The 27,052-nt window shown below is 44.6% G+C and overlaps 1 protein-coding gene across 9 annotated transcripts in view; it reads right to left on the bottom strand.

Annotated features, from left to right (window-relative positions):
• The window catches only part of PXK (PX domain containing serine/threonine kinase like), an 80,217-nt gene that overhangs the window by 52,528 nt on the left and 637 nt on the right, over window positions 1-27,052 (bottom strand). For 8 of the 9 annotated variants that reach the window (XM_043442011.1, XM_043442010.1, XM_043442007.1 and 5 more), the window contains exons 2-3: window positions 3,546-3,596; window positions 1,371-1,418 (exon numbers count right to left, since the gene is read on the bottom strand). In XM_043442011.1, the coding sequence (XP_043297946.1) occupies window positions 1,371-1,418; window positions 3,546-3,596 (99 nt within the window). Of the gene's footprint in view, window positions 1-1,370; window positions 1,419-3,545; window positions 3,597-23,486; window positions 23,596-27,052 lie in introns of all 9 variants that reach the window. The other variant, XM_043442009.1, reaches the window with a different exon arrangement.

The following is a 27,052-nucleotide window of genomic DNA, read 5'->3' as shown; positions in this document are numbered from 1 at the left end:
AATAAACAGCATGTCAGTCAGCGACTTACCTACAACAGTCATCAGAGGCCCAGTTTTTGTCTGAGTGGAAAGACTATGCTCTTAAAATCCACAAGTGAAACCAATTAAAGCCATCTCTGACAATCTGATCTCTGCCGATATTCTATCTGTATATTTAAACTGGTCACACTACAATTAAAATGGAGACAGATAACATGTGTGAAGCAAGACCATATGTCAATGACATAAAGGTCTGCAGATACTCAGGCCAGTTCTACTGGATGGAGAACATGGCATTCAGCAGTGCTGTAAATAATGTGAAAGTCTAGACTCTACAACTGCTCTTTTTCCAAAGGCTGGTCAGTAAAAAATGGCCTTTTGATGGAAAGGCAGCATGACACTCCCTCCCAGCCCTCCATCCTCCTGTCCTCTGTGGACAAGGTAAGAGATCACTCAGAATCAGTGATGAGCCAGTTCACCCCCCGGGTGAGCTGGTCTTGAGCTAAGCACTCTGGTCCAAGGATCTATGCCACCACTCAAAGTTGAGATACAATAAAGGCCCAATGAAAGTGACAGTGGTACTGTTAGTCCCTAATCGTGCCTGGCTCTTTGCGACCTCATGGACTGTAGCCCACCAGGCTCCTCTGTCAATGGAATTCTCCAGGCAAGAATACTGGAGTGGGTTGCCACTTCCTTCTCCAGGGGAACTTCCCGACCCAGGCATCTAACCCAGCTCTCCTGCATTTCAGGCAGATTCTTTACCGAATCCTGGTCTTAGCCACCAGGGGAGCCCCAGTGGTCTTTAATAATCCATGGAGCCTGAAGACCCATCTGCCAGGTGAGGATGTGGTGATGATGTCAGCACTTCCCACGGGGCTCACTGACCACTAACCAGATGTGTTTCCAGCTCACTCCTCTTTCCATCATGGCCACTGAGCTACAAACATTTAAACCAAAGGGATTTGGGAATACATATTTGAGAGAAAAAAGCTAATGCTGAAAAAGCCTGTTTCTACTTACTGCTGAGTGCTTATCTGTACTGCTGACTATGTGGCCTAGTTTAAGAGAGTCTGAGAGTCCCTGCTCTCACTGAACAACTCTAGTAATCCACCTAGGCATTTCCAACCTGTGAAAAGGAGATAACACACAGCATCCCATGACTGCGGTTAAGGAAGCAGTCTGGCAAAAGGTAACCGGCTGTACGGTGACTATTATAAATGACATTTATTCCCCAAGTTTATTTTTAGAGTCACACATCATCTGTTTGAAGTATGAGCTTATCACCTTTGCTAGGGAAATCTGATAACTTCTTGCTCCTGATGTTGCCATTTCCAACCCTGGAAGATACCCCAAGCAACAAATGTGTGTCACTGGTGTTTTAGAATAATTACCTGCAAGCTGTTGTTCAGCAAATCAAAGTCACTGTATCTCCTAACAATCTGGAAGAAAGAAAACAGTGGTGTTTTGATTCAGCACAAGCTATCAATTTTCATTTCCTTATTTAATACTTATTGGCATTCTAGAATCAAGGCACTTGCATTAAGGGTAGCAGGGCTTATACCTGGAGCTTAACTTGTTTCACTTGGCAGCCCCAGAAAACAGACCAAGCAGTGTTCCAGAGTTGGCCGGGCCGTGGGAAACTGGTTAATGCCAGCCAAACTCGCAAGATGCCAACAGGTAAGAGAGAAGGATGATGTTTTGAGGGTGAATAGCCCTTTAATTTTTTTTTTTTTTTCAATTAACTAGGCACCTAGTTAACTAGAAAGATGAGTTAATAATTTACCAAAAAAAAAAAAAAAAATGTTTAACTGAACATGAAATCAAAGTAAATGGATGTAGACAGTTTTGAAGCTATTCCATCTTTGCCCTGAATAAAACAGCCCCTCTCTGAGATGGCACCAGTTTAGAGGCTGGATGCACCTGCTGGCACCACCTTTCACCAATTCCCCTCCTGGCTAACAGTCCACACCCACTGTCCACACCCACTGTCCACACATTTTCTCTTAGCTATGTTGATGCGACTGATTGCTAAGTCACCTCAGTCGTGTCCGACTGTGTGCGGCCCCACAGACAGCAGCCCACCAGGCTCCCGTCCCTGGGATTTTCTGGGCAAGAACACTGGAGTGGGCTGCCATTTCCTCCTGCCACTGATTAGGCCACAGCAAATTACACTAGCTCTTCAGTCAGAGGGGAAGGAAGCTGTTTGGCTTTCAAATAGTTTTTCTAATGTTTATTGATGATTCTCAAATATTAGTGTGTAGGAGAATTACTTGGAGATCATCGAGGACCCTACTCACCCAAAGGGAAACAAATTCAGGAAGTTAAGTATCTACATTTTTATTAAGTATTCCCCAGGCCTCTAAAGCACTGGATTTACAAGACTACATAAAAGGTTGATTTTTCTGGTAGGACACTGTCCTTGGGCCTGCTTGACATTCATATATATCAAAAAGTTAAACATGAGGCCATACCTAATAAGTGCAAGGGAGCAAAAGGTGGCACAGAGAATACTTGAATTCTATCCCTGTTCCGTCACAGACTTCAGTATGATCTTGGACTAGTTACTTGCCTTTTGAATGTAAAATGAGGCTAATGTGATGGCACAGAACTGGCTTTAACAGGCTAAGTGAATTAATGTGCTTGAACCAGTGCCTAACAATAAATGCTCAGTTCAGTTCAGTCGCTCAGTCGTGTCTGACTCTTTGCGACCCCATGGACAGCAGCATGCCAGGTTTCCCTGTCCACCACCAACTCCAGGAGCTTGTTCAAACTCATGTTCATCGAGTCTGTGATGTTATAATTATTCCAACTAAAAGTAGTTAGAATTTTCAGGCAAATACAAGACCAAGTACGAGCCTTTGAGGTCAAAGACTGCTTGAGGTGAGAGGTAAGGTTCAAGCCGGGCTGTGAAGGACAAGGTAAGGTTTTTGGAAGACAGAACACGAACGTCATTGTAATCACTACAGCAGGAAAGAAATGGCTCCTGTACAGAATTCAGCCTCTTTCTGCAAGTCAACTGGGATGGAAAGGACCTCTAGATCTATAGAGTAAGTTCTCTTTCTCTGGGGCCACCCATCAGGAAAGCTGGCCTTGGAGCTGTAAACAGACATGACCTGCGGTCAGTGAGGGACCTATCAATAGAAACGGCCCATGACTAGATTTAAGAGTCCATGAAATGCAGCATCCGAGCTGCACAATGTCTCGGGCACTGTCTCATCTTTCAAACTGGTGGACTGACTACTAGCCTGCCCTACCCACACCCTGGCTTCAGGGGAGGAGGCTTGAATCATTCAACACGAGGAACAAAACAAGTCATCTGCCTACTCTGCTTACTCTGTGTCCAACTGGGGCACACATTTCTACTCTCTGTGGTAACATCATACATGAATTAAACCAAACAAATGAGAACAGGAAAGCCTTTTGTAAGAGATGTCTTAGAGCTAAAGTATTATAAAAGAAATACAATGTATATTTATGCGTGTTTTAGTTTTTGCAGATTTTTAGATGATTCCAGGCCAGAATTTTGTTTAAATATTTTTCTGATGACAAAAAACAAAAAAACTTACCTGCCAGCTATTTTCTACAGAAATTCCTCTTTGTACCCGAATGATATATTCCTAAAAAAGAAGAACAAAAAAGTCTCTAATATAAAACTCTATTATAAAACCCAAATCAAGGATAAAAAATATGATGTGAAAGCATCAGATAGAGTAAACTTCAGAAAAGATTACTAGAGACAGAGAGGGGCATAAAGATAAAAGGGTAATCTCATAGCAAGACACAGCAGTCTTGTGGCATGTGGGATCCCAGTTCCCCAGCCAGGGATGAACCCGCACCCCCTATATTAAAAGCATGGAGTCTTAACCACTGGACCACCAGGGAAGTCCCCAAGACACAGCAGTCCTGAACGTGTATGTGCATTCAAACACCAGAGCTGCAAAACATGTCAAACAAAAACTGACAACGACTGGAAGAAGAAACAGAGAATCCACCATCAGAGTCGGAGATTTCAACACCTCTCGCGCAGCAACTGATAGAACAACAGAAACCCAGTAAGAATAGAGAAGAATTCAACAAAACCACTACTGATGAAAAATTAATCAACAGTTGATCTAAGCAAACAATGAAAATTTTTATTGAAGTCGACCTGGGGACTATAACCCAGGAGACATTCTTTCAGAAAGCTCTTGAGGACTGTTGGGCCTAGTAGAGGCCAAGGCACAGTTCTACAAGTTTTGTGGACAAACAGTTATTCATCAAATGACGTATCAACCGTTTACACAACCCAGATCTGCAGTTAAGAAACAAGTCGTACAAAGCAAGTCGTGGTCATGGTGACTTCTTACTAGAACAAGAAGGAATGTTGTTTCCTAAACTGGTCTAGTTAATGCATAAGCAGAATACATACTATAGGGGAGGGCTCTGGGAGGCCCAAATGGGCTGAAAAAAATTTTACATCTCAGTTTTTTTCTTTTCCTGCCATAAAATATGAACTTCATTTCATCATCATCAACTAACAAATGTAATCAGCATTTATAGAACACTCCATTCGACAACAGCAGAATATATATTCCTTTCAAGAGGATATACAGATGGCAAATAAGCACAGAAAAAGATATTCAACATTACCAGTCATCAATCAAATGCAAAGTTAAGACTACAATGAGATATCACTGTATTTCTATCAGAACAGCTCAAACAAAAAAATAATGATAACACCAAATGCTGGCTAGGGAAATAGCCAAATAGGGAAACTGGATCACATAAATTAACGGTGGGAATTTTAAATGGCACTGAAACTCTATAATATGGTTTGGCAACTTTTTTTAAATTAAAACAAGCAGCTATCATTATGACCCAGCAACTGCACTCCTGGACATTCATTCCAGAGAAACAAAAACTTACGTCTGTGCAGTAACTTATACATGAATGTTCCCAGCTATTTCATTGGTAATAGCCCCAAAGTAGAAAAGCCAGACGTCTTTAAACAGGTGTATGTTTCAACTTTGCTACTTCCATACCAGGGAATACTACTCAGCAACAAAAATGAATAAACTATTGATACGTGCAACAAACTAGATGAATCTCTGGAGGATCCTGGGTGTGTGTGCTTAGTCTCTCAGTCATGTCAGACTCTTTTCAACCCCATGGGCTGTAGCCCGCCAGACACCTCTCTCCAGGGGGATTATACAGGCAAGCATACTGGAGTAGGTTACCATGCCCTCCTCCAGGGGATCTTCCCAACCCAGGGATCAAACTCAGGTCTCCCCCATTGCAGGCAGATTCTTTACCATCTGAGCCACTTAGGGAAGCCCCTCTGGAGGATTACACGGAGTGAAAGAGAAAATCCCCAAAGATGATAAACTACATGTCTCCATTTATACAACACTTATGAAATGACATCATCTCAGATATGGAGAACAGCCTATTGGTTGTCAACAGTTATGGCTGGGGTAGCAGGGTGTGTGTGGAAGGGAATCGGGTGTGACGAGAGAAGGGCAAGGTGATGTGCTATGGTCTGAATGTCTCGGTCCCCACAAGGTTCACATGCTTAAATACTAGCTCCCAAAAATGATGGTATTAGAAAGCGGGAGGACCTTTGGGAGTTACTTAGGTCATGAGAGCAAAGCCCTCAAAAATGGGATCAACACTCTTATAAGAGAGGCTCCAGAGGGGTCCCTCACCCCTTCCGCCACATGGGGTCGTTTGAGAAGGTGCTAGCTCTGAACCAGGAGGAGGACCATCAGAAGGCAGCCATGTTCGCACCTTAGTCTTGGACTTTCAGCCTCCTGAACTGTGAGAAACAAATCCGTTGTGGATCAGCCACTCAGTTCACAGTATTTTGTTAGAGCAGTCTGAATGGACTAAGACATGAGCATGTCTGGGCCAAGAGAAAGGTGCTGTATCTTGACTGGTCAATGTTAATATTTTGGTTATGATACCATATCAACTTTAGCAAGACACCACCAATGACAGAAACTGGGTAACAGATAGATGGGATCTCTGCAATGTTTCTTACAACTGTATGTGCATCTGCAATTATCTCAAACCTAAAAAATTAACCTTAGGCATTCAAAATTAGCTTAGTAGAGTCAGAGGACTAAGATCAATGATTTTTCCTGCTCAAAGTTTGCATATAAGCTTTTCGGTTAGAAAAGGCCTTGGTTAAGAAAACAGGTAAAAAGGTAGTATAGGAATGCAGTGATAGCATTTTCCCAAGAAACCAAATCCAGTGACACCTCCCCCTCCTCGCAAGCTGCCTGATCATTGGAAGCTGCCTGATCCTGGGGAGCAAGGAGAAGCGAGCGAGTTAAAAATACCATTCCCAAGACTTGCTAAATCAGAATCTACAAGATAGAAATTAGGAATCAGAAGTTTTCATAGCTTCCCCAGGTAATCAAATAAGCAGGAAACAAGAGACCTCACTCAGCCTTCTGCTTACACACACAGGGAGTTATGATGAAGCACAGAAAAAAACAGTAACTTTTTTTTCCTCAAATGCTCAGAATTGTTTTAACATTTTGGGATGGTATGATTCAGGTATTACTCACAGTAACTACTCAACAAATGCTTAATCAACACAGGACTCAACAAATCCTTTCTACTGAATTAATTCTGAATTAAATAGGTTATGTAGAAAATAAAGCCAAATAAGCATTGTTAACTTGGCAGCTAAATTTTAAAATAGATCTTATTACACTATCATTCATTTCCACTATGTTTAGTTTGCAAAGGTTGATAAAGTTCACGTAAGCAGAAATTTCTGCCTACTCTGGACTATGTTAAGAATGGTACATTCAACAATATCCACTCAATTACGAGTGAATCAACTACGTGGCTGGCACCCTGCTTAGCTGGTTTCATGTCAGGTTATAATATAAATATTTCAAAACTGGCTTGTGTAGTATGGCAAATCTCTTAAGCAATATGCCAATGCAATTATTTCTGAATACATAAAGATAAAATGCTAAAAATACCTGGCTTTCTTGTATTTGGAGATCAGTCTGTTAGCTCTGACATTTTCTTCTTTTCTCAGGGTTCTCTTACTGGCAGATTGTCTGTGCTTTTACATTCTTATAGTAAAGCTAAAATCAGCACATCTAATTGCGTACTTTCAAACAACTACATGCAAACAGGTTTTGATGTTCAAATCGGGGGGAACTGTTACTTCTCAAAAATCACTTCAAGCATCCATTGCTTCACTATGATCTGTCAGAGGAATAATACTTTCAAAATTCCGGTTCAAGGGCTTCCCTGGTGGCTCAGTGGTAAAGAATTCGCCTGCCAGTGCAGGAGACACAAGTTCTATCCCTGATCGGGGAAGATTCCACATGCAACAGAGCAACTAAGCCCGTGCACCACAAGTATTTGCAACTGCTGAGCCCACGTGCCATGACTACTGGTTCCCGCATGCCTAGAGCCCATGCTCTGCCACAAGAGAAGCCACTGCAATGTGAAGCCCGTGCATCGGGACTGCAGAGCAGCCCTCACTCTCCACAACTAGAGAAAAGCCCGTGCAGCAACGAAGACCCAGCACGGTCAAAAATAAATAAATAAGTTGCAGTTCAATGCTGAGCGCTTGGTAGATGTGAAATGAACACTGCTGTCCTGCTTTATATACTCTGAGTTTAAAGTTCAGACCTGTGTTTTACAAACATGTTGCTGCAGATGATAAACATCACGTGAGCAGTTACCACGTCCCCATCCCTGTGCTTCTGTCCATGCTAGGGGGACAACTCCCACAGTCTGACTTCACTCTTCCCTCTGTGGACACGCAGTTCAGGGGTTTTGTTTTGTAACTTGCCTATAAAATGGCATGTGACGATGTGGAGGGGAAACATCTGGCAAAAGGGAAGCAGTAACTACAAGATGAGGCTGGGGTCTTGAGGTCAGAGGGGTCTCCCTGGTAGCTCAGCTGGTAAAAAAAATCTACCTGCAATGCAGGAAACCCCAGTTCGAGTCCTGGATCAGGAAGATCCCCTGGAGAAGAGACAGGCTACCCACTCCAGTATTCTTGAGCTTCCCTGGTGGCTCAGCTGGTAAAGAATCTGCCTGCAATGCAGGAGACCTGGGTTCAATCCCTGGGTGGGGAAGACCCCCTGGAGAAGGGAATGACTACTCACTCCAGTATTCTGGCCTGGAGAAATCCACGGACTGTACAGTCCATGGGGTTGCAAACAGTCAGACTGGGATGTCCCCACATGACATCCTCATTAACGTTTCTGCCAAGACACTCTTTATGTTGACATCAGTATTTTTTCCCAAAGAAGGTGGATCTGCCCCGAGATGTGGCAATGCCTGGAGACATCTCCGGTTGTCACAGCATGAGGAAATGCCATGGGAACCTGAGAGCCAGAGGCCAGAGATGCTGCTAAATACACACGAGGCACATGAGACAGCCTGACAATGAGAGACAACCTGGGCCTGCATGTTGACAGTGCTGACGGAGAACCCCAGGGCCACATTCATCAAGTGAAACAGGCCCCTCCAGTCCATGGAGGCTGGGGGTGCAGCGGGTGGAAGGGGGAGTCCTGCCATCGCCTGTCCTCTGCTGCAGCCTGCTCCACACACCGTGGGTGACACGTGCTCACCCACCCAGAGGGCCCCCTTAATCACTGGTGGCATCAGAAACCTCACTGTGCCTCCCCTGTACAGACACAGTGAGACACCTTCAGGCTCCAGTGTTGCCCTCAGGTCCCATCTGCCGTGTGCTTACAGATATAGAAAGTGGGAGACAGGTAAGGGTGATTTTGCTCAGAAATATGCTCATTCCACTTGAAAGGAGCAAGTTCATCCCAAAATATATATAAAAAAATTTTTTTTCAGTGTGCCTGAATGTCACCACCCAGCCTTACTAAAAGGAAAATACCTCCACCTCAAATCCCTGATTTGAAAAGCAAACATAGCACAGCTGTTCTACTGCTGCTACCAGGCTGCAGCGCTGATGAAAACCGAGAGAAGAGAGCCCTGGAGACCAGCAGAAACCCAACATTTAAGGCAGGCTTCCACCTCCAGAGCTGCAGTCAGCAGCCCAGAATCTCCTAGTGCATCACCTCTCTGATGCCACCGTCTCTGATGTGGAACAGAACCTGCGGGCTCTGTAAGAGATGGCAGAGCACTGGGCACAGAGGGGAGAGCTAAGAGCCCTGAGGGGCGGCTCTGCGTCACAGATCTATGCCGGCTGCCCGGCCTGCCATCTGCTGCCACTTCCCCAAAGGGCCTCCTTCCTGCTCCTCTTCAGGACACCACATCCCTTTATCTTGACCGGGTGGGGTGGCTGCCCTGCAGAGAGCCCTAGAATGTGGGTATCTCAGCAAATCAGTGTGGTGGGGGTTGAAGTTTTTCAATCTGGAAAGACACCGGGACCACGTAACTTCTGACTTAAGCTAGGGGACAGAAGATAGAACTGCCGTAAGATAAGCACTGATCTTGTGGCAGGACCTCTGCTAAAACGGGATCGGCAAAATTAAGTGAGCTGTCCAAGGTTGCACAGCTGGGAAGCGGCTGATTGGGAGCTGGAACCCACATGATTGATTCCTCAGACTTTGCAACCTGCCAGGCATGGCTGGCAACACCCAGGGCCCTGGGGATGCCCTGAGCCTGGCTCTTTCTGCAGTCCTGAATGATGGGGGTCCTCACCAAGTCTGGGGAATTCAGATGGACTCATTCTCAGGGGCAGAGGTAGGAGCTGTCATTTCTACAAGAGTTGATCAATGCCCCCAATGTAGGCATTTCCCCAATAAGTATCCTCACTGACATTTTGTATTTCCCGAGTTTCCAAAAAGATACTCAAGATTTTACTGCACTGTAGCTGCTATTCAAAGGTGCATCAGTGTGATGAGATTTCAGGAAAAACTAGAGAGGAAAACTTACTTTGGCCCCAAATTACTTTAGTGAGCTACAAACACAGACCACTTTGAAAGAAGTGTGTAAAAGAAGCTAATGCCAAAACTTAAAGCCAAACTTCAAATCCACTGCATCGATGGCATTCTTCTCTTCCCATTAGGCACAACAATCAGATTCACTGAGACTCAGAGCACAGAGAGACCGGGAAGTTGTTTGGAGGTATTTCACTTGTCGGTGTTCCTACTTCTCTACCTCTATGCAGAGGGTCCCAACTCTGCTACATTCTAGAATCACCCAGAGAACTTAAAAAAAAAAAGATACCCATGCTTTGACCCTACCTCCCAGAGATTCTGATTTACCTTGTTTGGGCTGAGGCACAGGCATTAGTAGGTCTTAAAAGTTCCCCAGTGATTCCAATATGCTACCAGAGGTGAAAATCACTGTTCTAAAACCTCGTCAATAGGAAGCAGCTTCACACTACAAAAATAAAAACCCTCTCCTGAGAGGAAGGGAACCAGTGAACCAAGCACCCGCCACAATTCACAGTGTCCTCTGCCCCCTTCCCCCAGCCCTCCCCGCCTCTTCGCAGGGGTCCTCCTTTCTTCTTGGGCATGGGAGGTGCCTAACCTGAGCCCTCTAGCGCTCCCCGCACAGTCCCGCGGTAGTGGCCCCACTCACGGCATCCGCCAATGTCCCTTCAGGAGAGCAAGGAAGAAACAGGAAGCTTTATTTACAGCCAGGGGCAGAGTCTCTGAAACGGTCAACACCTGGACTAGAAAACAGGAGATTTGGGGTAGGAGGCCAGGCCTGGGTCTCCAGGGACCGGGCACCACAGCACTCCCAGTCCACTGCCAGACCCCCAAGGGAAAGCTGAGCACAAGCGACCCTGCCGGACCCCCAACACTGTGCTACTTCCCTGGGCAGGAGCCGGCAGGGGCTTCCACTGGCCGCGGGATAAAACCCAAACTCCTCAGCCTGGCGTCCACGCTCTTCTATCGCCTGCGCGAACTGTCCTAACCCTTTCTATTTGATCCCTCCTCTACCTAATCAGGCCTCGCAGAGCCTGAACACCCCTTATTTACTTCTCTCCCTCTGCTGTTCTGCCTAGTCAAAACGTGGGACGTCCAGCTTTTTAACCATATCAGGGTTATCTTTGTCCCAACGTCTGCCTACATTTGGGGAGTGAGTGTCTCTCCAACTGGATTGAGTTCTTCAAAGGCTAAAATCACACATTTCTCTGTATTCCGAACAGCACTCAGCACAAGGTCAGGCCAGGCGCAGAAGCCCAGCGAGTGCTCGGTGACGGGTGTCTGTTAACTGATCACGAGCCCCTTCGGGGAACAGGTGGCATGTTGCTACCCGCATGTGCACCCGCATCCAGGTAAAGTCTAGAAGCGCTCTCCAGGAAATCCCCATGGATCTCCCAGGCCCTCAGACTGCATGAAAATCAATACACAGGCCTGCGCTACCACACCGTGATAGCAGGGCAGGGGGTGGCCCCACCCTGCAGCACAGCAAGCTTCCTGAGGAAATTCTCACAGTTGCAGGACTTCTGCTCGGCGTGCAGGCCACCTGCCTGCCTGCTTACAATCCTTAATATTTCACTGAGAATGAATGACTACTCCTTGCTCTACTAAACAGTCATTATCACTGTTTCATCTGCAGATTTTCAGAGCTAGAATGTGCCTGTGCTTTATTTCAACTGCTGTGCGAGCCGATAATGTACAAAACCTGCCCCCAAACAAATGAAGGCATTCAGGTTTTAACAAGGCATCTCTTCTCTATGTCTGCATCCCCACCGCTGCCCTGCGGATCGGTTCATCAACAGCATCTTCCTACATTCCACATACATGCAATAATATACGATACTTGTTTTTCTGACTTACTTCACTCTGTATAACAGGCTCTAGGCTCATCCACCTCATTAGGACTGACTGTGGGTTCTTCTTTAGGACTAATATTTCATGGTATTTGTGTACCACAGCTTCTTTGTTCATTCATCTGTAAGTGGACATGTAGGATACTTCCATGCCCTAGCTGTTGTCAATGGCGCATATATACGGAATCTAGAAAAACAGTACTGATGAAGCTGTCTGCAGGGCAGCAATTAGGACACAGACATAGTGAACAGACTTGTGTAGGAAGGAGAGGCTGGGACAAATTGAGAGAGCCGCATGGAGACATACAGATTACCATGTGTAAAACAGCCAGCCAGTAGGAATTTGCTGTATAAGGCAGGGAGCTCAACCCAGTGCTCGAGACAACCTAGAGGGGTGAGGTGGGGTGGGAGATGGGAGGGAGGTTCAAAACAGAGGGGACATATGTATACCTGTGGCTGATTCATGTTGATGTATGGCAGAAACCAACCCAATATTGTAAAGCAATTATCCTCCAGTTAAATAAACAAATATAGTAAAATCAATAAAGGCCAAAAAAAAAAAAAAGGCATCTGAAGAATCACTGCTATGTTCACCTACGTTTTGGCCAACTGAGTGAAGTCAAGTGTATCTCCTTTTCAACCACATGAAATAAATTTCACTTAAAACCTAACTGGAAAAAAAAAAAACCTAACTGACTGAATCATAGAACCTTGTGCTCTAACTTTATGCAAAACAAAGTCTCCAGTTTCCACTCTGCGTTCACAGAAGGGACAAGGATCACATCACAAACATGCTTTGATCCCGGAAATGAGAGTCAGCGTCCTTAAAAGGAGGACTGCGCATGCGTCCTTCTCTTAGGCCCTTTGAAGCCCATGCTCTCCTCTGCCGTATGGTCTGCTGCTCTGCCGGGAGAGCTGGTCTCCACGCCGACTTCAAAGACAGCCCACGTTCCAGCCAGGAGAGATACTGCAAAGCAGCGCTCAAAAATGCTTTTGACCTCAGACAAGACTACAGGATGGATGCGATGTTTTAAACAGCAGTTCCTGTAGCTGCTCTCTAGTACAGAGACCCCTAAATGACACCAAAACCATTACATAATTTGCTAGGATGGAAACTCATGAATTCCATGTTACATCAGAGCAAAGAAAATAAACCCTGGAAAATCTGGAGACTCAATTAAATAGTAATTAAAAATGAAATATGACCTTTGCTTGTTCAATAGTCCTCACACCTCTTAGGCCAATGTCCTAAAAGGGTAGAAATAGACGCAGAGAACATGAACTCAGAGAATCACACATGACATATTTAACTGGCTAGAAAACACAAACACACAAATTCTGATCTGGCTGGTGATCGTGACTTTTATGTGGGTTCTGGTGTCTCGGATGGCCAACTACTCACCCCTCACACGCTCAGCTACTACCAACCTAAGTACCGGGGCAGAAGCATTCATCTTCCTCAGGCTGCTTCTCGCTCTATCCTCGTTTGCCACTGCCTGGAAGACAGGCCACCCCGAGTCCCTCTAGCCGGTCACTGTGTGGTGATCAGCCATGACCACAGGGCCTCAGGGGAAGGCACAGCGGCTCTCTGCCACTTACCAGTTTTGTGACCTAACTCCTCTGAGCCTCGGGTTCCTCATCTGCAAGATCATAACATTCCAACAGGGCTGTGGCGAATATTCAGTGACATCCGTACTTAGAGCAGCCAGCACAAAGGCTGGCTTTGTAACTTAGTTTTCTTTCCTGCTAAGAAAATAGCGAAGGACTTTCCTGGGTGGCTCAGTGGCTGAGGCTCCCGATGCAGGGGGCACCGGTTCAATCCCTAGTGAGGCAACTAGATCCCACATGACACAACTAAGAGTTTGCATCTCACAATAAGACCCGGTGTGCATGCGGGCTCAGTCCCTCAGTGGCTGTCCAACTCTTGGTAACCCCATGGACTGTAGCCGGCCGGGATCCTCTGCCCATGGGATTCTCCAGGCAAGAACACTGGAATGGGTTCCCATTTCCTACTCCAGGGCATCTTCCCGACCCAGGGATCGAACCTGAGTCTCCTGCTTGATAGGCAGATTGTTTAGCACTGAGCCACCTGGGAAGCTTCCCAAAATAAATATTAAAAAAAAAAAACAGCAAAGGCACGGTGTTCAAGGGGGAACCTGTCATGGCTTTAACCTGCAAGCACAGGAGTCAGCAGCAGCACCAGGAGCGCTGAGGGGAGAAGGAACAGCCGTTCCCTAGGAACGTGGAAAACAATTTTCATCCGTCTCCGACTGCTAACAAGGAATACCATTCCTCCAGCCTCAATCGTCCCAGCTTCTACACCCAGTTTTAAAGCAGGTTAATTAAAAAGCCTCCTCCCTAAGATAACCTGAAAGTGAAAGTCGCTCAGTCGTTTCCAACTCTTTGCAACTTCATGGACTATACAGTCCATGGAATTCTCAAGGCCAGAATACTGGAGTGGGGAGCCTTTCCCTTCTCGAGGGGATCTTCCCAACCCAGGGATTGAACCCAGGTCTCCGGCATTGCAGGCGGATTCTTTACCAGCTGAGCCACAAGGGCGGCCCAAGATAACCTGGATATCAGCAATAAGAGGATGGGCAAGTTCCACTATGTACATAGTGGAAGAATATGCAAGCCTTTAAAAGGATGAACTGAAGTGATTTTCATTACCTGGGAAAAGGTGTGTGCTATGATGTTAACTATTAAAAAAGGATAAAAAATTCTGGGATGACATAGATAGGAAGAGGGAACTACACCGAATGTTAATATCTGTTGTCTTCGCAGGTGAAATTATCTGTGATTTAAATTCTCATAGCTATTCTTTGTTTCCTATTTTTCACTTTATCCTCAATGAGCACATATTACATTTCAAATTAGGAAAAGCCATTTTTTTTAAAGTTCCTTGGTTTGTCATACATATCATTTAAAACATGGTACTTTAAAGAATCTCAAGTAGTAAGATAAGGACCAAAATTATTCAAGCTTGGATAAGAGCATAGTATGTTATCAATGATAAATGCAAACTAGCATCTTTTTTCCTTTGGCAAGGGACCTTTTGGTCAATTTACAATTCATCAGCACTTTTATTATGCTGGGAAGACTGGAAAAACAGAAGATGAAAGTCAAACGAACCCTTCTTGTATCAGGGATGGTAAAACATTTGGTGGGAGTAAAAAAAAAAGCTTGAAAGTAGAAGTCAAGCTAGGGGAGTCCCTACTGCTTTCAATAATTTATAGTAGAACTGGTCACCATCACTAAGGATAACAGAGAGTTGACTACACAGAAATTCATTCCACCTGGCCTAAAAATGTCACTGTGTTCTCCTGAGACACTACTCCCAATTCATAACCAACCACATATGTGACTACGCACACCATCCGGCCATTTCTCTCTTCAGAGCCGAAGGTAATAACTGCTGTTTATGGAGCACTTACTCTACGCCTTCTATTCCTCAGCTTAGTCCATCTCCCAGCAGGACGTGGAGGTAGATGTCACTCTTTTACAACAATCCTGGGGCTCAGAGAGGGTAGATGCCCTAAACAAGGGTGCTCAGCTAGAATGGCCTCTACCCCAGGCCTGACTGACCCAGGGGCACAGGAGTTCCCCGGTTCTATGGCCTTGGGCAGAAAGCTTTCATACCATCTACCCCTCATTCTGAGGTTGGATGAACGGGCAGAACCAGTCCGTCAAGTTGGGAAGAGGTTGGGACAGAGTGAGGGCCAAGCGAGGAGGGTTACTCCGGCCTGGGGGATCTGAGTTAACGCGGCTGTAGAGCTCTCTCAACACCGCCCTGCCGTTAATACCCCGCACTTTGCAACCCACTTCCTGCTACATGTACACAAACTGTTGTCTATGCGCTTCCAGGATGGATGTTATCTGGGCACGGAATACAAAGTGTGTATAAATAAGAAAACGATTTTAAACAAGCCCCACCATGAATACTAGGCATGTTCTGAAGCAGAAAGGAGCATTTTTACATGAACGTGTCTGAAGTGGATGCTCTGAATACTCAGCGATCTGAATGGCAGTTGTACCAAAACAGAACAGGGTCTTTGATTAGGCTGCCATGTCTCCACACGACGCTCCCATTAAACGCTAAGTTTAATGCGGGATAAGTGAACCTCTTTCTTGTGTTTTACTGTTAAAACCCGTGGAGGCTCTGGATCTCCAAGGTCACCAAGCCCTGCTGGATGCTGGGCTGGCAGATCCCACTGTCTCACTCAGTCTTTCTCAGTCGGGTCGGCAGACTGAAGGGAGCAGTGACCCCAGGAGGTGAGGTTGAATGTGGCGGCCACGAGGCACACGTGGCCCCTGTCTGACTTAAGGACGGAATTTTACCTTTCATTTAACTTTATTAAATTTAAGTAGTCCAGGCCTTCCCTGGTGGCTCAGTGGTAAAGAATCTACCTGCTGACGCAGGAGGCACGCGTTTGAGCCCTGATCCGAGAAGATCCCACGCGCCGAGGAGCGACTAAGCAAGCGTACCACAACTCCTGAGCCTGACTGAGCTCTAGAGCCCGGGAGCCACGACTACCGAAGCTCACGCCCCGAGAGCCGGTGCCCCACAGCAAGAGAAGCCACCGCCCTGAGAAGCCCGTGCGTCGCAGCTACGGAGCAGCTTCCGCTCGCCAGAGTTAGACAAAGCCCCGTGCAACAACGAAGATGCAGCACAGCCAAAAATAAATAAAATTTATTTTTTAAAAAATTAAGTAGTCCAGTGGCTACAGTACTAGCCAATACGGCTATAGAGGACATATTTGCAGATATAAACATGTATTTATAAAAATATAAGCATACTAAATATAGTGTTATGACTTGCTTTTTTTCACTTAATGTAACATGAATTTTTTTCCATTTTAGTAACTGTACCTCTGGATATTATTTTTAATACCTATATCTGTGCTGTCTCATACAGTAGCCACAAAAAATGTGTGGCTGTTGAGCACCTGAAATGAGGCTAGTCCTAACTGAGATATGTTGTAACTGGGAAATACACACCAGATTTCAAAAGCTTCATATAAACAATGTAAAATACATTAACAATCTTTACATTGATTGTATATAACCGATGACAGTATTTCAGAGACAGTGGGTTAGGCAGAATATACTATCTAATTTCACCTGTTTCTTTATACTTCCACTCCTAGCAGCCCAAATAGAAGAAGCGAGAAAATGGTCACTCAAGTTAGTGTCTGGTTCTGCAGATTGGGGAAGGCCCGCTGGTTTGTCCTTGGCCAGGCCTCAGTGTGGGGGAGCCACCAAACAGGTGTGGCCCTAACAACAGAGCAGGCTGGGAACAGCTCCCGACATCGCCCAAAGGCCTCAGACAAACCTTCATTCTGCTGACCCCCAGCCTTATGGCCTGGAGCAAGTTACGTACTTTACTTTCCTCCAACTTTCCTGCACTTAACTTTTTTCCAACTGAAAAAATGGTGATGATAACAGACACAATTCAGAGGGGTTATGAGGATCAGATGAGAATCTAGAAAAGTCTGGCAATTTTTTATAAAGTTAAATATTCACTTAGCATGTGACTAAGCAATTCCATCCCTAGGTACTTACCCAAGAGAAATGAAAACACATCTACACAAAGACTTGTATGTTCATAGTATCTCTATTCATGATTAGCACCAACCTGGAAATAACCCAAAAGTCTACTAACTGGTCAACAGATAACAAGTTGTAGAACATTCAAACAGTGGAACATTACTCAGTAATAAAAAACATACAACAACAAAACATGCAACAGAAGAACCACATTCTATCTGTGGAGTATCTCTCTTAATAAACCTGCCCTCACTTAAAAACAACAACAAACATGCAATAGTATGGAGGAAGCTCAAAGCTCTAAACTAAGTAAGAGAAGCCAGACACCAAAGACTATATCCTACAAAACTCCATTTATATATGACATTCTAGAAAAGGTGAAACAACAGTAACGGAAAGCAGATCAGTAGTTGCCAGGTACTGATGGCAAAGAGGACCAAGAAAATATTTCAAGTAATGAAAATGTTACACAGTGGTTACATTTACATGGGTTAAAACTTTTCAAATGAGAAAAGTTAGCACAGGGCATATAAAAAGTGCTTTAACAATGCTAACTGTTCTCATGACAAGTATTGTCTAAAACCAAACTCAGATTCACCATCTTTCTGGGAAGACCAGCTACCCACTGCTTACCTTATACTATATACTATTTTTGCAATCATTTCTAGTGTCCCTGTTTCCCTCCTGCTACCGACTTGAGATATGGCCTTTCTAACTTCACTGCTTCGTGATCACTCTGGACTCTTCTCTTCCTTCCACCTTTCTTACTGAACCTTGCACGCTGCCTACAAATGAAGTTCCTAAAATACTACCTTCTGCCACACGTGTGCTTCGAGCCCCCTCCCTGCTATTCAGATCCTTTAGTGGGGCATCCAAAGGACCCCACAATTGGCTCTAGTGTCCTTTTCCATCTTTTAATCTACACCAGAATCCTCTACAATAAATCTTTGTGTGATGAATGAACCAATGAAGGCAGGGACCGAGTCTGCCTTGCTTAGACCTGATCCCAAGTGCCTAGGATGGTGCCAGGAACACAGGGGTATACTCAGCAGCATCTGATGAATGAACTAAAGACCTTCTGCACCCTGAAAATGCATCCTGACCTCAGAGAATAGAGCTGCTCATTCTCTCATTCTTTTTTTCTTTTAACTGAAATCCTTTCGGTGGGTTAGTAATAATTTGGAACAAGATAAACAACTAGGGGTTCTGGAAAGTGTTTCAAAATTTATGTGTTAAAGCTTATAAGGCTTCTATTTCTACTTTAAAACAATCTGTCAATAAATATTTAAGTATTTTTTCCCTTTAACTCAAAACAAAGGGTCTCCAAGTGTATGCGTAAGACATAAGGGAGGCATCACAGAGATGCGATGAGTGTGCTCATAGTTCCAGTTGATTTATCATGGTTTTGACCATTATGTAGCTTTTAAAATTATTTTCTTCTTAGTCATATAGGGTTTCATTTACACCCATAATGGACTGTGACTAAAGGCAGATTTAAGGAAAAGCCAATGGCAAAATATGAGTTAGTAAGAAAGACAAGAAATGGGAATCATTGTAAAAATGGTTATTCTGAAAACTGCCTGAAGCAGCAGGTATGTTTACCTTACCACAATTCTTACTGTAAGGTTTCAGAAGCCAGTGTAATTCAGATCCCAAAGATAAAATATTATAATTTTTAAAAACGTGCTAATCTGAATAGCATATTTTTTAAATTTAAAAATCACTTCCAAAAAAAAAAAAAAAATCACTTCCAGAGGTGGTTTTTACAGTTCAGTATTATTATGAAAAGAGTCTGCAAGGGGAAAAAAAGGCCTGTGGAATGCTGATTTACAACAAGCTCTCTGGAAGGCTCTGTTAAGCCTTTCCTCCTTCCCCCAGGAGAACTGGGTGGGGCCACACCCACCTGGCCCTCTCTGCTCCCAGGCAGGCTGGCACTTTCAATACCTACTTCTCCTTTGGTTTATGGGTCTACCACCTCTACCAGGGTTGTAAGCTCACTATTTCATTCATCTTTTTAGCTGAATACACAATATTGTGCTTGGCACATAGAAAACTAAGTGCTTGCTAATGTTCCCAACGTCTTAAGAGGCTTTCTGACATGGCAGAAACCGTGTGCTTCACACAGCAGCCTGCATCCAAGCCTGGGATACAAACCCACAGCCTGACCGTGCTCGTCTTAGCGGAAAGGAAGGCAGTCAGGCCACAGAGAATATGCATGCGTTTCTCAGGAGGCAGTGATCAGAAGATGTCAGCTGCCTGTTCCCCCTCCACCCCTACGAATGGCGATGAGCATGGTCACTTGTCAGAGGAAGTGGCAGGAAAAAGAACAAAGCAAAGGGCTTTCTATTTTATTTTTTCACCGTGCTACCAGAGGTCAAGTGTGTGTGAACTGATGTTGGGATTCCTTTGATGATGAACAAAAGCTGGGATGTGAGGAGCTGAAGTGGGCATTGGCCAGGGACCTCCTCCCTTCGGGTCTGGCCTTCAGGAACTCCTCTGCTGGTCTGGTGGCTGAGCCTGTGGCCTGCCCACTTGCCTCTTCCACCTCCCCTGCTGCCTCTGAACACCAACAGCCAGCTCCGCTGCCAGGCAGGCCTGTAAGGAGACTCTGTGCTCTATCTCTGAGCCTGGCTGCCAGAGCATGTCCCTCCAGGGTAAAAGGGAAAAACAAGGAGTCGGGAAGGGGGTGGGGGTCGGGTTCTTTGAAACGTCACCGGTCTTTTTTGCTATTTTCTAGCAGTCACAGTTGACAGTGAGACGAACTTTTAAAGAAATAATTTTCCTTTTTCCATTCAATGCCTAAAAAAGTACAAGTACCTAAAAAGTTACTAGGCTCTAACAAATACAGAGGGTAAACTACAACCAGAACAGTGACATCTATGTGCTGAGTTCTGTTCAGAATGACCCATGAGTCTGAGTTCAATTAATCGTCACACAGAGCCCGAGCATCTTTGTACTAACTCCACTTCAGAGATGAAGAAACTGAGGCTGGGACTTCCCCGGTGATCCAGTGGTTACGAATCCACCCTGTATGCTGGGGACATGGGTTCCATCCCTGGTTGGGGAACTAAGATCCCACATGCCAAGGGGTAACTAAGTCCTTGCAGCCCAACTACTGAGCCCACGAGCACAACTAGAGAATCCCTGTCCCACAAGGCAAGATCTCGCATGCGGCAACTAAGGCCCAACGCAGCCAGATAATTTCAAAAGAAGAAACTGAGGCTGGAGAGATTGAGCAAGATCACTAAGGCACTGCCCCACTCCTCCAGCTATTTACAGTTTCACCTGTGTTGGAGAGAGAGGGCATAAACAGAGAACAGGGAATAAGACATAATCTGTGTGTAAAATGCTTGCGACTTTCGCACAAATAAAATTGAGTGGGAATGACAGAGGAAGGAAACCACATGTAGCTTGGTAGGTAAGACAGTAGGTAGCAGTCTACAGGAAGGGCTTCCTGAGCTGAGCCCTGAATAAATGCATTCATTCAACAAACTCATGGGTTCAGTAGTACTTACTGAATGCTTCCTGTCTGTGGCAGAGACTGCTAGTTTGAATCAAAATAGCAATACATAGACATGAAAGGCTGGATTTCAAGTTAAAAAAAAAAAAAGGGAAGAAAAGCACCCACAGTGGCTGAACAGTGGCCTGTGTGGCCCTCTCCACTTAAGGAGTGGGAAGGGGAAGAGGTGAGCCGTCTAAGCACAGCCCCACTTCCCGCGCCCCCCCCACCGCCGACAAAGCCGCAGCTGAAAAATAAGGAGAAATGGCCTGTTTCTGATGAGCCATGTCAAAGAAACGTGGGCAGCCTTGTTTGAGTATCATAAACAGAGGTGCCGCGGTAAGAGGCGGGTCTGAGGCGGGGCTCTTGGGCACAGAGCCCTCTGCCCTTCCCCTGGGTACTCTGGTCACTAAGTCCCCTGCCACTCACACCTACAAGCACCAGGCAGGCTGCGGCCCGGAGCAATTCTTCACACTCACGGGACATAATTCATCTGCCGTTCTCATTACGGCTGTCTCTCCAACAGCATAGGTTTGAACTGTGCGGGTCACTTACACAAGGATTTTTTTTTTTCCCCAATAAATATGTACCGCGGTACTACACTACGTGTGACTGGTTGAGGCCACCAATACAAAGGGCAGGTTACAAGGTCATATGCAGATTTCCCAGGGTAAGGAGGGCCAGTGCCCGAACCCCGGTGTTGTTCAAAAGTCATCTTTAGAGGATTTTCTTTAAGTGGTAATATATGTGATAGTGCGGTGCATTTTTTAAAATGCACATCTCCCACCAATTTAAATAAGTAACTCTCCAAATTTACAGTTTTCAAAATTCTTCCAGTGGTTCCAGCCTGAAGATTCAGAGCCCATGAGCAGGTCAGTGAGGTTCTGAGAGGTCATATAAACGTGTAAGAGTGTTTATGGAGGACTGGTCCCTCTGATGAATCAGATACCCTGAAGGAGCTGGACCCAAAGAGATAAAAGACTCAGAATATATCCTGCGGTTAGCATCCGGCAATGTCAAAACTTTCCAGGGTGAGGGCTAAGGGGTCGGGGGCTTATTTTCAAGATAATGAAAAGTGTTCTAAAATTGAGTATGGCAATAGATACATGATTCTGTGAATATACCAAAAAGCCATCGAGCTGTACACCTTAAATGGGTAAATTGTATGGTATGTGAATTACATAAAGCTGCGACACAAGCAAACAGCTTCCGGGGAAGACTCCTGTTACTCTGCAGTGAGTTTCCCAAGCTAACATTATGTTAATGAATACCCTGTTAGCCACTAAAAAAATAACTACTGGACTATTTGAAGACAATAATGACAATGGAATTCCCTTTTGCTTTCAACTGTCCTCTTTTGGGGGAAATGCATGATATCATGATCCTGAGCTGGTAATGGCCAGATTTACCTCAAATTTGGTGGTCAGAAAAGTCCACCAGAGATTAAGTGGCCAACGGGCAGGCACTCTTCCCTCCAGAGGTCCAAGTACTTATCCAAGGTCAAGTACTTGTTTCTTAGCCCTTCGTTAAAAGTTTCAAGCTGAAAACACAGGGCCCCCCTCATCACCTCTGAAGAGGAGCCACGTCCTATTTTCCCAAAACCATGGGAACGTTATCCATGAAAGAAGTCACTGACAAGGGCAAATGCCAGCTTAAGGGGAAAAACAATAGGAAAAGCCTACTGCTCTCCCTGCCACAACACCTCCCCTACGCTTAATCACTTCCAAGTCCTGAAACAATGCCTGTGTCCACCTTGCCCATTTTCAGGATGGAACAGAAAGGAGCTTCATTTCATATGAAGCTGCCTGGAAACTGCTCACACCACCTGCTTGCCGTGGAGAACAGAGCTTTTGTTTAACTTGCCCCTAATGAACCCACTGAGGTGCTCCATCAACAACCTGTATTTTGAACAATCTCAAGATCACGATACACATGGAAGTGTACATGTGGGTGGCTGTTTTCATTATTACCTCTGGGGAGCAAAGCAAGTAAGTATCTTTTCACCTAAAATAAACCTTAGCCCCAGAATCCTTGTTTCCTCCCAGTAACTCCAGCCAGGTTATTATCTGTATTCCTGAAACAAGAAAGCTTTCTAGTGGGATAATCCTCAAAAGAGGTGACTATGAGAATTAAGAATTCTCAGCCCCTACCTCAAGGTACAAAACAATTGATTCTTTAGCAGAAAGAGACTGAAGAAGAGACTGAATCTATAAATTAACTAATTACAAGTCTCTAAGCATCCAGCTCCGTTTTCTGACTGCATCCATTAGGGGTTTCAAGGACAAGCACAGAAAAATATACAACCAAGTAGAAGATGAGTGATTAGAGTCCCAGAAAATCACTATTATTATCTTATTATAATGTGTGCAAGTGCTGCAAGATAACGATAATTCTTCCACTTGTCTAAGCAAACACCCTGAAAAAAAATTTTTTTTTAATATTCAATATAACTTGGTAATCAAAGTAAGTTTCCAAATAACATCTCCAAAGGAAGCCCAGATGGATTCTGATATTGAGCACTGGACTATTTAAACTGTCAGGGCCTTCAAGCAACCATGTCTCCTGTTTTGGCATCACATTGGATCAGGTATTCTGGTGATATGGGAATAGAGTTTAAAACACTTTATTTAAAAAACAAAAGGTTAGAAGAGGTTGAAGCTCAATAAACCAAGCCACAAAAGGAACTTCAAAACTCTTTGTTATGACAGGTAAAGATTCTAGTTGACTTGCATATACCTTGGAAAACAGAAGACCTCAGAATCTGACAGAACAAAGTTCCATGCGGGCAGGAGCTGTGAAGTTCACCTCCAGCAGGTGCCTGGCACATACTAGGCGCTCAGCACATCTGTGTTAAGGGAACAGGTATTGTTGAATAAACAAGCTGTGCAGGAATGCACTTTCCAAAATCAAAGTTCAAGGTGAGATCCATTTTCAGTAAAGATTTTAACATGAAATATTGTTTTCCACTGACTTGTAAAATACTGTTTTGCCTCAAATACCATTAAACCATCTTGTTTCTCAAGAACAAAATGTACCAAATGCAGAGTCAATGGGCCCTAATTCTGATGAACCTCAAGGAAGAACAGTTAAAAAGGGAGGAAATGGGAAATTAAGACCTATCAAACTACAGCATAGTGACCAGCAAAAATTAGATACAGACATTTGACAACAACCTTCTCCAAAACTGGAGGTTTTCCTCTGGTTTCTATTTCAGCTAGCTAAGCAGTTTTCTTCAGTCTGTCGACTTCCAAACCTTTCCCTTTCATGTAGTTGAGAACTTACATATTTCATTCATAACGCTCCCAAAGTTTCCCACAATTTACCTGGGTGACTTCTTTTACTAGAATCTCTTTTGTCTGGAAAGTTCTTCCCTTTCCACTCCCTACTCCCCTTGCTGAAAGCATCTCTAAATACTGTCCTTTCTGATTTTATGGAAGTTTCATTTCCTTGCAGCAGAAGCCTGCTCTATTTCCTGAAGCTAAATTCATCGTGCTCCATAAATGTGAAAACAAAATCATTCAAACCACATTCAGGCACAGAACCACCTACCAAGCTGCACCTTCTGCCGGTTTTTCATCCCAATATGCCTTTCTGGTGGTGACCTTGTGTTCCCTTCATCCTTCTGGCATCTCTATTTTCCAATCCACAGAATGTTCCCCTCCCAAGTCCATAAATTCTAAATCATATGGAACAAAACATTTTCTGCTATAAATCCTGTTTCCCAAGGCTCAACAACCTTGATAAACAAAAGCAACCATGGCCAGAAATTAGCTTACTTGCAATCAAAACGTGTTAATGTATTTAACCCTTTGCATGTATGTGGCCACACAATGAATAGATGGAAGGAGGAAGGAATGTACTTTACAAATACTTCGTAAAGACTTTTTCATCTGATCTTCTCAACAACCTTGGGAAGCAGGCAGGGCAGGCATTTTATTACCCCATTTACAGGTGACAAAGCTAAACATCAAAAAGCTTAAGTGAAAAGAAAAAAAAAGGCTTAAGTGACTTGCCCAACCAATGTCATCACAGGACATGTCACCCCAAACCCACATTAGGGTCCTGCCTCGTTCAACCCAAAGGATGTCTACCATGTACCCTCTCCATAGCTTTTTGTCCTACATACAGTCAAGGAGTAACTTCACAGAGATTTGGCATTTGAAAGGGAGGATGGTCCTCTGACTTTGGGGATACCATCTCCCTTCAGCTAACAAGCCAGAAAACCATCTTCCAACTTCCCAACAGAAAACAATGCCTTTTTCTTCTATATACCACTTTTAACAACTACTGCTTTTCAAAACAATTTCCAACAGTTCCTGTTTTAAAGAGACTTACCCTTAAGACTCTACTAGTCCAAAAAGTTTGCATCAGCATAGGATTTTCTCAATAAAGTTCAGGGCTGATGCAATATTTTTCAGTCTCATATTTTACAGCTAAACTGACAAGAACATAGAACAGTCAAAAATTAAGCAAGACAATGCTGCATTTTTTTTTTTCACTCTGCCACATCTGCCTCTATGTGTCTCCTGTGAGTCAGTGTCTTTGGTGTTCAGTCATCATTATAGGAACTCTCATTCTCTACCCTAAATTATTTTATTTCTTAAAGAAAACCTCTGCAATAAAAACAGAATCCTACGACATCTTTCACCACTTTGCTGAAGCACTGACCCCTTAATGTAGAGCCTCAGATGTCATGCTATTCCAATTTTTTATCACTCCAGTTTAACACAAACAGAAAAGAAGATGAAGGACAGTTACAATTCATTCATTTATTCAATCAACAGACACATGAAATCCTATCAGATGCCTGGAACTGGGGCCCAAAAATGAACAATAATTGTCCCTCCTCTCATAGCCTGGTAGAGTGGAAAACTAGAGTAAAGACAGAATAAACTGATCAAGGTTAAGGTGGAGGTGAGCACAGGGCATGGGGCAGTGGCCATCCACCATGAAATGCTTTCTGGAAGAAGTAGTCTGTGAGCATTTATAATCAACTCCTCTGGACTTTCAGTACAAAATAAGCCTAAGACCCAACCCCACTCCCTGACAGGTTATAAGATGTACTGGTCAACAGTCAAGTTAAAATAATAATCTAATTAAGATAGCAGAATTTATTCTTGATTCCCAGTCCTAAATTTCAACTCCTAACCCCTATTCCCTTAAGCACAAATTACAGAAGGGTTAACAAATTCTGTCCCATATAGAGCCTTCTCACAAGCCTGTAGAACAGAATTAAAGACATGCACAGTGAAATAAAATGCACTTTAAAAAATACATGATCATTTTCCTAGACTGGAAGCGAACACTTTGAAGGATCCAAGCCCTACAAAGCATGACTGTCAGAAGAGGAAACTGAGGTTCAAAAAAGTCCCACTTTAATACAACAGAATAAAAGATGTCTTTGAAGTCGCCAGAACAGCTTGAGCAAGAAGAGAAACAGAAGGCTATTGTGGGGCTTTAGGCTCCAGATGATGAACCCCAAACACCCAGCAATGGTAAACAAACAAGCCTCTGAGCCGGAATCTGATTTGGTGACCCAACAAAACATTACAATCTAAGGAATCTCTTTCTCCCCATTCATTATTTCCCAAAGTCCCACTGGCTAGCAGCTCCTGGTTTGGGGGGGGGGGGGGGGGGGAGGTTGCTGGTTTATTGCCGGTAAATTATAATGCACAGTGTGCTTTTCAAAAAAAAGGTACAGGCACATGAAAACAACCACGGTTTTAAAGACCCATAAAAGACACTATGTAACAGAAATGAACTCTGTCTGTGTTTACTATGAGGACCTATTACTCCTTTATGCTACTCCAGTGGGTTTTAAACTCAATTGAATGCTACCACTGCCTGCTAAAGAGCATGTCAGGCAAGGGAAGGAGCAATTTCAAACACCTGCCTCAGCAGGAGCCCAAACTGCCTCCCTCACCATCTCCCCGTGCCTCAAGCAAGCAGCTGACCTGGAAAGGGGGCTTCAGACACCGGCCACGCTACCATCCCAACAAGTAGGCTCTATAAAGTCATCCTTCCATTTGGCCCGGCACACCCTCATCCCCACCACTCGGATCCCCAGCTGAAAGGAGGGAAACTCAGCCGCCCCAAAGAGGAGAAATGGAGTGGGTCCTGAGTGGTCCCTTTCCCCAGCCGGCCCGAGGTGGGCCCGGGGGTCCCTCACCTCCCCCGACTCGGAGTCCCTTCCCAGGGCACCGCTGAGCCCCTCCCACTCCTTTGGCCCAAGGGGCTGCGGTTACCACCCTCGTCCCCTCAGGACTTCGGCTGCCGCCTGGGCCCCGAGGACCCTGGCCCAT

This window comes from Cervus canadensis, chromosome 22, assembly GCF_019320065.1.
Source record: "Cervus canadensis isolate Bull #8, Minnesota chromosome 22, ASM1932006v1, whole genome shotgun sequence".
Lineage (NCBI taxonomy): Eukaryota > Metazoa > Chordata > Mammalia > Artiodactyla > Cervidae > Cervus > Cervus canadensis.
This window is presented reverse-complemented; position numbering and strand designations above follow the sequence as displayed.